We start from the raw sequence: 14,028 nt of genomic DNA on the forward strand, positions 1-14,028 counted from the left end.
ATCCTACCGTCACTTCCCTGGGCTCCTCCCTCTCTTCATCTGTTCTCTCTCTCTCTCTCTCTCTCTCTCTCTCTCTCTCTCTCTCTCTCTCTCTCTCTTTCTCTCTCTCGCTATCTCTCTCTCCCCCTCTGACCCCCTGTGCTTAGACTGAGAGGTCATTACCTGATTCTCTCTCTCTCTCTCTCTCTCTCTCTCTCTCTCTCTCTCTCTCTCTCTCCATGCATCCACCCTCTCTCTATCCCTCTCCCTCTCCTTCTCCCTGTTTCTCTCTCCCTCTCTCTCTCTCCCTCTCTCTCTCTCTCTGACCCCTTGCTCCAAGCTCCAGACTAAGAGGTCATTACCTGACTAAGTGTACCGGGATTAGTCAAAGAAACATGCACAGCAGGCTAATGACTGTGCACAAGTGTGTGTGTGTGTGTGTGTGTGTGTGTGTGTGTGCATGTTTAGTTTTGCACTTATTGAATATGTGGTTCAGATGAATGTGGATTAAATGTGTGAATACATGTTCATTTGTGTATTTGTGTTAATACTAAATTGTACACATATACATTTGTCACATGCTGCACATACCCACGTGTGCGTGTGTGTGTGTGTGTGTGTGTGTGTGTGCATGCGTGCGTGTGTGCGCATGTGTGTGTATGTGAGTCAGTGTGTGTGTGTGTGTGTGTGTGTGTGTGTGTGTGTGTGTGTGTGTGTGTGTGTGTGTGTGTGTGTGTGTGTGTGTGTGTGTGTGTGTCCTGTGCACGTGCCTGCATTTAGATGTTGAGTGTGTAGGTTGAGGCAGGCTTAGTAACAGGGCAAGAAAACTCATGAACTTCATTCAACTGCTGAAATTTGTCCAGTGTTGCCACCCTCTGTTTGAAAATAGAGCAAGCACCACCAGCCCTCAACTCATCATGTACAATAATAGCATTTAAGGATTGCAATAGGAAATGATTGTTCATACATTGTTGCAATACATGTTACTATTATGATTTTATTATAATAATGAATCTATCATACTTGTTAGAAATAGCCGTAGTAACATTTTTAAAACTACTTTTCTACTTCTCCACCTATTACTGCCCCTATTAGGGCCTACTACGACAACTATGATTATTATTATCAATATCATTATTAATAATAATAATAATAATAATAATAATAATGAAATCATTATTCTATATCATTATTATTATACTATATATAGTCCTATCCTATTAGCCTACTAATAGTTGTAAAGTTATTATTACCACAACAACATAGGCTACTACTAGGTTACTATTATTACTACTACTATTATTATTATTATTACAACTGTACCATCAACTTTATAATCATCATCACCATCATTTGTGTAGGGCATTGCTATTTAGAGAAATGAATGAATGAGTTCTACCCTTTATTTCCACCAGGGTTTTCCCCAATTCTGCAGCTGTCGCTTATTCCTTTTTTTCCTTGGACTTACTGACCTGATGCCCATTCCGAAACGAAAGTGAAAGTACGATAGGCAGAGAGAGAGGGAGAGAGCTGATTTGGCGCCAGGTCCGTGATTTTAGCCTCATAACTCTCCTTTCGGAAAACATTAAAGTGCATTAAGGAACATAAACCTTGTGGAACAGGCTCTTTGGATGGGTATTTCCACGCGGGAATTATCGAAGATAGAAATAATTTCTTCATATCGTCGAGCGCACGCGTGTGATTTGGTAAGCTCGGTGGATCCGCATACAATGTCTGCGTATAGGCCTAACATGAAGTTAACAATATATTTGCATGTGCTTCATTACAGAAATGTCTCGGCTATGTCTATTAATATGCTATGCTGTCTACCTACCAACCATCACGGCGGGTGAGTTAATCAGCGATTCATCTTTGTAAATAATTATCGATGTAACTTTCCCTAATTCTGTAAGATTTTCTTGTGTTTATAAAGTATGCCTACTCTACTGCGTTGCCAAACTATCACTGGGGGTTATTTCTGTCGCCCAAGGCTAAACATCGATATTACGTTATGGCATGCGTGACCGTAAAAAAATAACATAATCAGCGCATGAGACTGAAATATGCTTCTGCAGTGTGAGCGCCAAAACACTTGTGCGCGCTAGGCGTGAAGCAGACCAACTGTCTCACGTTGACGTTGTTCCACACAATAGCCTACATTAATAGGCTGTATTACAGTTTATCACATAGTGTAAGAATAATTCTCACTGACATTTTTTTTCCAAACCAATTCCTTAATGCTGCTCTAGAACTATCTAAATCTTTTAACAAGTTAAACTTCTTTACTGTACGTTTTACTGGGACTGTTCGTAATTTACCGGGGGGGGGAGGGCTGGTGCGTAGGGGGGGGAGGGCCATGATGAAAAAAAATGAGGTGGAGGGGAGGGCCATGGCAAAAAAAATCGAGTTAGGGAGGCCATGGGAATAAAAAAAAAACGAATTTATTTTATTTTATTTTTATTTTATTTTTTTAAACAATTATAAAACATGCTCTGAAACACATCGCTGTGTGATGCAAGGTCCCGGTGCATACTATAGCACTGAAGCGTGTATCTGTAGTCAAAAAACTATCAGGTGCAGCTACTGTAGATTGCCCGCGCTGACTCTCTTTCACTGTAGGATTGCTAGTGCTACGGCAGGAACATTGAGCATCATAGGAAATGCCCGTGACAAATATCCAAAACTAGCTGAGGTGAACTATAACAGTTTGGGAAGTTTTGACAACGAATTGGATGGGCATTTCCAGAGGAATTTTGGAGAGGTGTTGTCGTCAACTGGTGGTCACAGCCTCTGGTAAGTCATGATTTTATTTATTGGCACCGCCGTGTGCTTTACATTTGTGTTCAAAGAACTTTTAGACCCCAACCAGACAGGAAAGAACAGTACCTAGGCTAGACGTACTTTGGTAGAACGTGCAGTGAAGCGAGCTTGTTTTGTTTAGCTTGTGGTGTCAAGGTAGTAATAAAAGTGGTAATTAAGGGCGATGTGTTGGGTCATGCATCATAAGGTCTTGAAACCATTGGAGGAGCTAACTTGTTGTGAAAGAAGTCTCATCACTTTGGTGAACAAAAACGACCAACTAAGCAAGGAATTATGTACATTTAAAGCGTGAAGGGAATGTCACCAAAGTTGTGCATCGTGTCAGGTAAGAAGAATGACTTTTGTTTCTTGCTGAGGAGATTGGATCGTAGAAGCGTGTATTGTATGCTAGGTCTTGCCTGTTGCTGGTGAAGTAGTCTAGCTTAGCCTCGGAGTTGGCTATGGGGTGAATCTGAAGGAGAGCACAGCCGTGTGCCTGGCTTGTCTATCATCACAGTTGTCAAAGTTAAATTGCCGCGGTGTGTAATGGCTGTGCTATTGTTGGATGTTTTGGAATGTTGTACTGGTTCTGTTTTGGCAATTTGTTCCTTTTGCCTCTTGCTGCTGATTTGACCACCATAGCACCACCTATTAATGCATCTTAAATATGGCCTACGTTAAATGCAAACTAAAGGTGGCTTTCTCACTCTCCCTGTATCAATAGCCAGCAATGGCTCGAGCTGCTTTGGCGCTTAGCCTACTTCTTGCTCCGATCACATCCCGAACTCTTTGGCCGTCAGAGTGTAATTACATTCGGAAAGGTAGAGCCAAGCCTGTGTGTGTGCGTGCGTGCTTTTATGCGCGGTCTGGGAGACAGGACAGGGGTCCTGATAGAGATGCACCTGATCCACAGTCGCAATTGCAAGAAAATCTAAATTATTTGAAAGCCCGGTCACCTCTCACGAGTGCATCGCATAGCCTAGTCAAAGCATTTCTTCTAATTTCACACATTGCACACTGCCCATGCTGAAGAGACAAACTGTCAAGGCAGCGCGATTTGCTCTTGAACACGCCCTCACCTCCACATCAGGTGCGCGTTTCACTTCCGCAAGAAGAACTTCATAATGTCAAAGTGAGATGTTAAAGAAAAAAAAAGTTAAATCTAGCCATCCTTGTTTAGGCTACATAAAACATGAGGAAGTTATTCAGATGTGATCCGCCATTCCTCACCCTAAAATTGATTAGAACGCAGGAAATTGCAGCTAAAAAACATTTTTTTTTCACAGCACCCCCTGGTCAAAACCAGTTCCTGCGTCCCTAGCTTCGCTACTGTGCTGAACATGTAAAACCTTGTGAAAGGCGCTGCTTGTCGAGCAGGGAAATATTGAAGCTGCGGTGGGGAAACTCTCTCTCCACTTTGTAGTTTACAGTAGTAAACAGCTCGGACATTGGTATTGAAATGGAAGTTTTTATTATCATTATTATTATTATTATTATTATTATTATTATTACTTAACACGTAAAAAAATAGTGAAGGCAATTTGTCTTGGTGACAGTGGAGTTAAAAGGCATCCCATGCAGCCGCAGAGGTAGATTCTAGCGGCTTCTCATAGGTATCCACTGATATCGATAGCACATAATAGTGCAGACAACCGCCCTTGATGTAGGCTACTCTGACTGTTCTCATGATGGTTGTTCATCTAGCCTACCAATTTTACATATATTTTTCTTTTTACCTGTAGGGGGAGGGCCATGGGAAAACAAAATTGAAGTGGGGGGAGGGCCATGGGGAAAAAAATTGAGGTGGAGGGGGGGGCCATGATTTTTTTTTTTGACTGGACTTCCAGCGCACCAGCCCTCCCCCCCCGGTAAATAACGTACAGTCCCTAAACAGTTCTTTGACTTGATTCTGCCTTGACCATAACACGAACCCACATCATTGGACATATGTGTGTAGGTACAACAATGACCTTTTTCGGTAGGCCTATGTCTGTTTGTCATATAGTTCTGTTTGTATCCTGGTTTCCTTACCCTCATTCTCTATACAACATCTCTTGAAACGACCCGAGGAAGACCTTACAGGCCAAAGGGCATAGGCATCTTTGTAGCCAAACAAGTAGGCCTATCAAAACAAGAAATGACAAGTGGAAGTTTATGGATGGCTAAGGCTATTGTTGCTGCACAGTTAAAAATGTAGCGTTAAAAATGCCGTATTTCTTCACGTCTCTTCACTGCTCTAGGCGTATCTTTCTCCGTCCTTGCCAGCAATGCCACAGTGTTGCTAGGAGACTCAGTCACTCTCCCTTGCTGGCTGTCCCCCGACACTGATGCGGAGGGCATGGAGGTGCGCTGGTACCGACACTATGACAGCTTCAATAGCCCCGTGCTGCTGTACAACGCCCACCAGCTCCAGACCGCGACCCAGATGGCGCGCTACCAGAACCGCACCAGCCTCGCCACCCGCGACCCGGCGTCTGGTGGACTCAAGAAGGGAGATGTGTCCATAAGGATCGAGCGGGCTGAGCTGTTAGATGGTGGGCTGTATGTCTGCCACGTCAGTAGCAGCGAGGGATATGACCGCCAGCACATGTTTCTGAGTGTAGAGGGTGAGTTAAAATCATGTAGCCTATTTCAAACAACGTGAATCAGGGCTTGACATGAGCTTTTTTTATTCATTGGTCACTGTTGTTGACATTTCCCAGAACCACTAGCCAGACGACATGCTAAAACAGAAGACACTGTAGATGTACCAATGTTCATCAGAACATCTACAGATGTTCTGAAATAAATAAGAGACAAACTACTGCTTCTGTGATGGGTCACACACAAGAACTTCCTGCCAAAGTGGCTTGTGACAGAGAAATCCAAGAGGGTAGATTAGAGAAAGATACTTCAGGCTCAATTTTTTCCGGGATCCTTGTAATGTCAGGTAAACAACCCTTTAGGAGGCCTTTGGTTAGGAGACCTTAAGAGTCTTACGGTTGAGAATAAATGGAGTCCCCTTCACACTTTTGTAGATGGTGGTAGCATACATCTTGTGCAAGCCACCACCAAACATCACAAAAAGAGAAGAAGAAGGAGTGGACAAAGCCTCCTTAGGCAGAGGTGTCAAAAGTATAAGTAAAGAAACAGTTTCCCTCCGACACAAGTATCCCTAACTTATCTGAGTATCCAGTAGACCTGTACTTCTCTTACGATCAGCTAACTCTGCTGCACTGGTTGGATCAAGTATGTGGTGGTTTGTTAGTGTTTTTCTCATCTATCTCATTAGGTACATTGGAGTAAATGGTGTAACAGCTAAGTAATATCATGTGCTAGTGTTGTACTTACACCACAAATGTACTTTTAATTTAACTTTTGAAACCTCTGCCCTTAGGAGACCAAACTTGAGTACACTCCTTTGCATTGGGTGGTAGGAGTTTGAATCCTCTTTCTCTAATCTACCCTCTTTGGTGAAATCATTGCTTGCCACTATTTCTGGTCAAGTTTTACCGGCACTTGGCTGGTTGGCAGGTGACAATGCCTAACCTCTCTCTCTCTCTCTCTCTCTCTCTTTCTAACTCTCTCTCTCTTTCCCTCATCCTCTCACTCCCTCACTCTTTAACCCTTCTTCCTCTCATCTCTCTCTCTCTAACCCCTCCTATCTCTCTCTCTCACACACATACACACACACCCACCCCCCCCTCTCTCTCTCACCACACTCCACAGAGGTCGGGGCCCCTCCCGTCATGTCCCTGTCCAGGACCGCAGACGACCGCACCAACGTGAGCTGTATCTCCTCAGGCTGGTACCCGGGGCCCCAGCTGCAGTGGTCCCTGGGGGCCCAAGGAGCCCCCCTTCAGCCTGGGGGCCTCTGCCAGACCGAGGGCCGCGGTGGCCTGTTCACGGTGGAGAGCTGGGTGCTGCAACCCTCTACAGAGTCACAGTGGGTGTCGTGCTCGGTGCGTCTGGCCAGCCGCAAGGAGAGCGCGAAGGAGGGCAGGGTACACGTGCAGATCAGCTCCTTAACCCCAGGTGTGGACACAGGGAGACACTTATGTACACACAGTACATAAACACACACACACACACACACACACACACACACACACACACACACACACACACACACGCACGCATTCACATAGGGTTCTGGTGCAGTTCAGCTCCTTTTTAGATTCCATGTGCATATTACAGATACTGGGGAAAGTATAGTAGGACATTATATATTTCTTATCGTGTTTGATTTATAAATCCATAAGTGGTACAATTTAGGAAATAGGTACACAGAAATATTGAATTATATCAACAACAGGAACAAATGAATGCAATACTTCGTTTAATAGCTATTTCGGTAGTTTTCCCCCTTTGATTTGTGTTTTAATGTATTTGTTTTTGGTTTTCTGTGTGGCATCCTCAGGTAGTTCATCGTGGCTGGTAGCATTCATCATCGCTCTGGTGGCAGTTATTGCTCTGGCTGCTGCTTTATTCTGGATCATCAAGAAGAACAGAGGTCAGCCTTTTTTTCCATTTTATTTCAAAAAAACAAATGGTGAAACTGACATTTGAAATTTACAGATTATGTATCTGTAAAACACACATCCAAGTAATTTATGTAAACATATATGTGTATTTCTTCTTCCTGCAGCAAAAGATCCCCCACTTGGAACTCAAGGTAACACTGACTTTATGCTGGTCTGATTTTTTTGGTCCGTTTTTCCTGAAGGCATATTGTGTGAACATTATCACGGAATAAACTCTGACAGTATGATGCATCTAGTAGACATCTCAAATCAATTGCTTAATTCTGTGATATTCACTGGTTTATTTGTATTATACATCACCTAGTATCAGTAAAATGTTTTAACTTTATTGATACAATTATATAAAAATAAAAAGCCTTGAAGTGTAATGTGTTTGATTGTTCTACTCAACAAGTTTGTAATGTACAGCAATGATATATCATATTAAGCAGACCTACAGTATATGTCCCTCAGGCTTTGAGTTGCCAGTTTGAATGAATCTATCCCTCTGATGGACATACAGTACGGTTATGAGACATGTGATGACAGTATCAGCACCTCTGACAGCTTTGTAAAGGCCTGGGACAAAGGGTCCCCTCAACCACTACATGCTGTATTGACAGTACAGTACAGTACATAGTTTGTCATACTGGACTATATATGACATACTATGCTGTGTATTGCTTTAGAATGATCTACCCTACATAGCAAGTGGGACATTCCCTTCTGCACACTAAAAACGCAGTGATAATTCAACACTTAATGAATGAGTACTCAGTCTGGGACCAAAGGAAATCCAAATGCGTGTTAAATTGGCTCTCTATGTGTTGAACATTATTTTTTTTAATTCATTATTAGTCTGCTGTGGCTAATTGACATAATGTATGTGAACTCACTCTCCACCTGTACTGTTCCTTTTACAGAGGAGGGGACTCCCATGCTGGACAAAAGTGTGCCCAAAAGTGAGTTAACATCTTTTTTTCCCCTTTTACTACTTCAGTTTTAGAATTATGTCACTTTGGTTTTGGGGTAAATCATTTATTGAAAGCCACACCAGAAATGAGTATGAAATGCTGTATTAATACCCAAATGCTTTTTCTTTTATTAGACATGGAAGTCACATGTTGGGAGGGTAAGTGAAAATTCCTTGCAGCCAGTTTGCTGTCCGTTTCCAACATATATCCTCATGTTACTTTTAAGTATGAGGTCTTGGTTACATATGGGGATATTTTTTTTAATCCATTGACATGTGAATAAACTAAATCACCATTGTGACAGGTGCGTTTTAGAAACCACTGGTTCTGAAAATGAAGAACTCTATGTACGTGTTTTAACAAAATGGCCAACGGATGTGTGACGATGCAACACGGGTGTGCATCATCGCTACATCTGAAATGACAGGCACAATTGAAACTTTCCCCTGCCTGCACCGTACCATTTGTTTGCTTTACATTTCACATGCATTAACATTACACACACACACACACGCACACATACAATTGCACAATTGACTTTGACTAAGTAATTCATGACTATTAAGATTGTGTGTGTGTGTGTGTTTGTTTAATTAGCTCCTGGGTTGGCATACAGCAAGGATATGAAAAACCATGCAGGTATTGTGACATTCTTGTTATGTTTCCACCCTAAATTTCACTCTATTCCATAAATAATTCATTTAAAGACATCCGTAGAGATCAATATTCAACTCATGAAAACATTTTAAATTGGTAAGAGTTGGATATCTTTCTACCTGCCTTTCCAAAATGTTGTCACTTCCTCTCGGTGTGGATGTGAAAGATATTGAGCAGGGGTGGGTATTGGCAAAGGGTTCCTGATTCAATGAACATCATGATACTTATGCCACGATGCAATTCTATCACGATGCATTGCAACATTTGCTTTGGTAAATGTGCAAAAATAAAGCTTATTTGTCAGTTGCTGTACAGCATTCACAAGTCAATATATTTAATGTAATCATTTTAGCATCTGGGACAGAGCTTCCATTACAACTGAAACATTACCTACTCTCTACTTAACAAAATGAACCAGTGGGAAATGTAATTTTATTATTATTAAATTATCGATTGTCATGAATTGATGCGGTATACCTTGAAAATAAGTATCGTGATGCATTGTCATTACAATTTTTGTGCACACCCCTGATATTGAGACACTCTACAATACCAGAAACCAATTGCAGTACGATCACATAACCTAGCCTGGTCCTGACCATCCCATAATACTACCATTTCATTTCGTATTCATGGTCTGGAGGTTGTTTGATCTGACGCGATTGCAGGAAGCGGGAAGGAATTTTTCAGAAAAATCAGGACAAGTTGTTGAACAAACATGTCTGACGTCTATCGTTTGCGATGTAGGACCATTTAACAGACATATCTGACAGAACATCCTACCGTAGGATAAAATTTCAATGTAGGACCGTTTGTCAGAACACTGGCCAAATCCTACCGCTCAACATCACTCCACACAAAACAGTTACCAGACGTAGTGCGGAGCAAAGTCTCTTGGCGGAAGTACATAGGATGGTGCGCGAGGCTACAGATATCCTACACTTGAGTGGAATACGTAGGCCTACAACTGTATATTTGTAAACTGGCCCAATTTGCACATCAGCCAGTCTTCTTCTCTTAGTGATGGTTCATTGGGATTTAACATCTGACAGTATGCAGATATTTATCAGATACTGAAATATCTGAATTGCAGTAAAATTAAAATGAAATGTGTCATTCACCATCCACTGCAGTGTATAGTATAGACTTCATTGCCTTACTTTGAAATAATTCTGATTCTCTACGTTTCCTCAACAGAGGACATCTTTGTGGACAAGGACACTGCTCCATCTTGTCTAAAAGTTGCTAAAGCTGGGAAACTTATTCGTGGTGTGGAGGAAGAGACATCAACTTTGTTGGACCTGTGCGTCACAGGAGATAAATGCTTCTCTGAAGGACAACACTACTGGGAGGTGAGATTAAAAAAGAAAGAAACTCCAGTGAAGATGTCCTGGTGGGTTGGAGTAGCAACAGAATCAGCAATGGAAACCATGAGACAGCAGAAGTCAATACCAACTGCGGGACTCTGGAGTCTCTGTTCAGATACAGATTCTGGAATGCACATCATGACAATGGGACACATATCAGTGGGATCTACACCAGAGATACTCGGCATTTTCCTTGATTACAACAATGGCCGTCTATCGTTCTATGATACAAATAAGGAGCAACACCTTGTTACAATGAAATGTAGCTTTGAGGGAAAGGTGTATCCAATTTTCAATCCTGGAATAGGTGATGTAGCACCACTTGAGATTTTGTGCCCTTCTAAATCTAATGACAACGACAGTGGTCTGAAAACGTAGTTGTCAGTATTCCCAGTTAAATCTAGCTGTTGCATGTCATCATAATAAGCTCAATGTTTAGCCTGACTCTCGTCAGACCTGTGTAGTTTTACACAGAGTTTGCTTCACTCACTAGGTCTGGGAGAGCGCACGTTTGATTCATTTTCAGAAGGCATGGGTATCTACCACCAACCTGTCCTTACCAGCAACAAATTCCCTCAAATCCGTTTTCTTTTTTATATTTAAAGCATCAGCATGTGGTACAGTTAACAATACAGTTGCCCCGTAACTCTTCAATGTGAGCCGCTTTTGTTATTGAAACAATCACTTCAACCGAGAGACCGGGTTTTTTCCCCAATATCCTGACTCCTGTCCTCCACCTTTGCATGTGGCCTTGCGCTTCACGTGACGCCCCACCTCTGTAGAGAGAACAAAAAAGTTTCCCCGCCGTCAACCTAGCCACATCAAGTTTGAAGGGAATTTTCCATATTCACCATCCCGATTGCACATGAGAATATTACCTTTCAATTGCGCTTTTGAAAGATATCGAATTACACTTCTGTCTACTTCTTGTGACATCATAACGAGGCCACAAGCACTTGAGGACCGGAGTTAGGATATTGGAAAAAGCCCATTCACAAAGGACCAGACCTGTTGTTTGTGTAGCTCATGGAGCGACCCCTGGTGGAGGTATATGAAACTACACAGGTCTGGCGAGAGCCAGGCTACAATATTGGCATTTTCATTTAGAATTTACAGACAGACACACACACACACTATAGTATTTTTTTAAAGGGAATACATATGCCTGAATACATATGCAAGGGTATGCCTGAGTGTGCACACACATGTACTATGTGTAAAAATATCAATCATGAATAGAATCAGGGACGGATTACTGCACGGGCCTACCAGGCCAACGCTCAAGGGTCCATGAGCCAAGGGGGCACTGAAGCTGAAGCTTTTAATGTGTGTCCATTTCTCATGGTCCGTTAAAATTGCACATGTAACAACTCAATTTTCACATTTCCTTAGGGGACATCCCCCTAAAACGCCAACATCATTGACTCGCACATCTGGCCAGACACCCTGAACCAGTTTGTAAACTAGAAACATCCATGGAGGAGGATCTTTCTTGTTGTATGCCCCAGGGGTCCATGGAATCATAATCCATCCCTGAATCGAATGCTTGGAGTAATTATCAGTTGTGAATATAAAATCAACTTACTCTTATCAGCTAACACAGGGGTAGGGAACGTATGTCTTGACGGCCCTTGAGGCTGTCTTTTCCAGCCCCCGACATAATTTTAATGTTTTGCAGTGCATGAAATGTGTTTTGAAAAGAAATGTTAGAAATAGCAGTTGCAACAAAATGAAATATTTTCAGGGGACCTAGTGAAGGTGGCCGCCTTCAATATATGCCTGAAGTGCAGGGAGTAGCCCTGGTTTGTGTTCATAGTACGGCCCTTTATAAAAGTTGAAGGGGCCTCTCCAATGAAAAAGTTTTCCCACTCCTGAGCCAACATAACGTGTGACCAGCTGTGGCCTAATGTTGTTAATAGTAAATTGAATAGGTAGTCTCCAGCATCTTCATCCATGACTGAAGTGCCTCTGAAGGAATCTCTGCAGCTAAAATAATTACTGTAAGTTGCTAGACTATAAATAAATGCAATGAAAAAAAGTGTATAATGATGACTAAAAAAAAAATGCTTGGGTTCTTTGTAACTTAAATTTTACTACCAAGCTTACTTTGACTGAAATGAAGACAATTGGTTTCCTCAAACAGCTGTGTTGAACAGTTGAAGTTCTCACGGCTGGTCTGGGACAAAAACAGACAAAAAACCCATCAAATTTTTGGTTTAAACTGGCCCCCCACACAAGTCATTTTTATGCCATATTCTACTCCAATCCCTAAGAAAAAAAAAAAGAAATAAACAAAAACACTATTGCGGACTATTGGCCTACAGGGAAAATGTAAACTATGTCAGATCACTAGTCCAGCCCTAGAAGTTATCGGACTATTTTAAATCAATATTTTTACTAACCTTAAATGATTCAAGTTGGTCTATTTCCTCTTTTTTCATTTCAACGAACGTCAGGTTCAAAAGATTGAGCAGCTTAAAAAAACTCATCTGCTACAAACAACAGATGAGATGCTGAGGGAGAGCACTGACAAACAACCCCAACTACAGTAACCAAGAGTTGTTAGGCCTGCTTTGGATTAATCATTTTTGGGGGTCAGAATCAGGACAAGTTGTAGCCTACAGTTAGCAACAAATGTACTTACTGGAATTAAGTGCGTAGTTATATATAGGCCCTACAGTAGATACTTGTGTGTAGTTCATGTTGATTTGTTGTTTTTCCATCACGTCCACGGCAGCTACTATGATCCACAAATTTTTCATCTAGAAACCTGCTCGTATGGTCAATGAGCATGTAATCTTGTGTGTCTAGTGTGTTAATTATATTATTCTTGTACCTTCATTTATGTATGGTTTGTAGTGATTTGAACTCTAGTGATTGTGATGTATAATTGGCCTTAGAGACACAACTTGCAAATTATAATTTAGTGTAGTGAGACGTTTTTAAAGATTGCCTTAGTCTTGCAATAGAAACTTGATCAGACAAACTACCATCTAATAGGTTGGCAATCATGTTTGCTTTTGGTGTTGGCTAAATTAAATACGGTAATCAAACTGCCATAGACACTCAATGGTGCATAAATGTAATAGAGCATGAGACACCATTCAGCCATATTCCAATAATTGTCTTGGTTTTTTTGTACATGACCTGTGTGTATTAAAACTGAGATAAACTGTGATCTTTGTGTGACCTTTTTTCTTTTTAGTAGTTAGTAGTAGTTTAAAGTCCGCACATCCAAACGTCTGACCTGGGAGCAGGACAAGCGAATGACCAGATAAAAAAGACAAAAATTCTGCTTCAACCAGGACTTTCTACATCTTCTTCAGATGGGTGTTAACCCAAGAACGTCCCTGAAAACGTCCCAGAAAATCCTGGTTGAAGCAGACTTTTTCTCTTTTTTTATCTGACCATTTTTGTTCTCGAGACGATCAAATTATGCAAGACAACAGCGTTCATAGTTGTGGGTTTTAATAAAATCAGAATGTAAATGTCTCAAATGTGTCTTTCAACAGCACTGCATAAAACCAGATAGAACTGTCTGATGCCATATATTTAAACAAAGTCTTCAAAACGTAGTACTTTTTATAAGTCCATTACAGTATGTACAACATAGCAGGGAGAAAGAAACCCCTGTACGACTACTAGGTCTTGAAAAAGAAGAAGGAGGTCGTCGTTCTCTCACTCAGAGGAATGGTCTCTGTACACGTCAGTTTGTGGACCCCTCACAGTCTCTGTGTGGATATGACTTGG

The 14,028-nt window shown here is 41.5% G+C and overlaps 1 protein-coding gene across 2 annotated transcripts; it reads left to right on the top strand.

The window, feature by feature from the left end:
* The first annotated feature begins 1,480 nt into the window (after nt 1-1,480).
* LOC134437042 (butyrophilin subfamily 1 member A1-like) lies at nt 1,481-13,450 on the top strand. Of its 2 annotated transcripts, XM_063186474.1 has the most exons (10): nt 1,481-1,685; nt 1,769-1,828; nt 5,019-5,384; nt 6,487-6,792; nt 7,178-7,270; nt 7,406-7,432; nt 8,204-8,242; nt 8,389-8,412; nt 8,852-8,893; nt 10,109-13,450. In XM_063186474.1, exons 2-10 carry the CDS (start codon nt 1,771-1,773, stop codon nt 10,654-10,656), a joined length of 1,503 nt encoding a protein of 500 aa, XP_063042544.1. In that variant the 5' UTR covers nt 1,481-1,685; nt 1,769-1,770; the 3' UTR covers nt 10,657-13,450. The 2 variants fall into 2 exon arrangements, with proteins under 2 accessions (XP_063042544.1, XP_063042545.1); XM_063186475.1 differs by lacking the exon at nt 1,769-1,828.
* Nucleotides 13,451-14,028: the final 578 nt, after the last annotated feature.

The sequence above is a fragment of the Engraulis encrasicolus genome, chromosome 21, assembly GCF_034702125.1.
Source record: "Engraulis encrasicolus isolate BLACKSEA-1 chromosome 21, IST_EnEncr_1.0, whole genome shotgun sequence".
Taxonomy (NCBI): domain Eukaryota; kingdom Metazoa; phylum Chordata; class Actinopteri; order Clupeiformes; family Engraulidae; genus Engraulis; species Engraulis encrasicolus.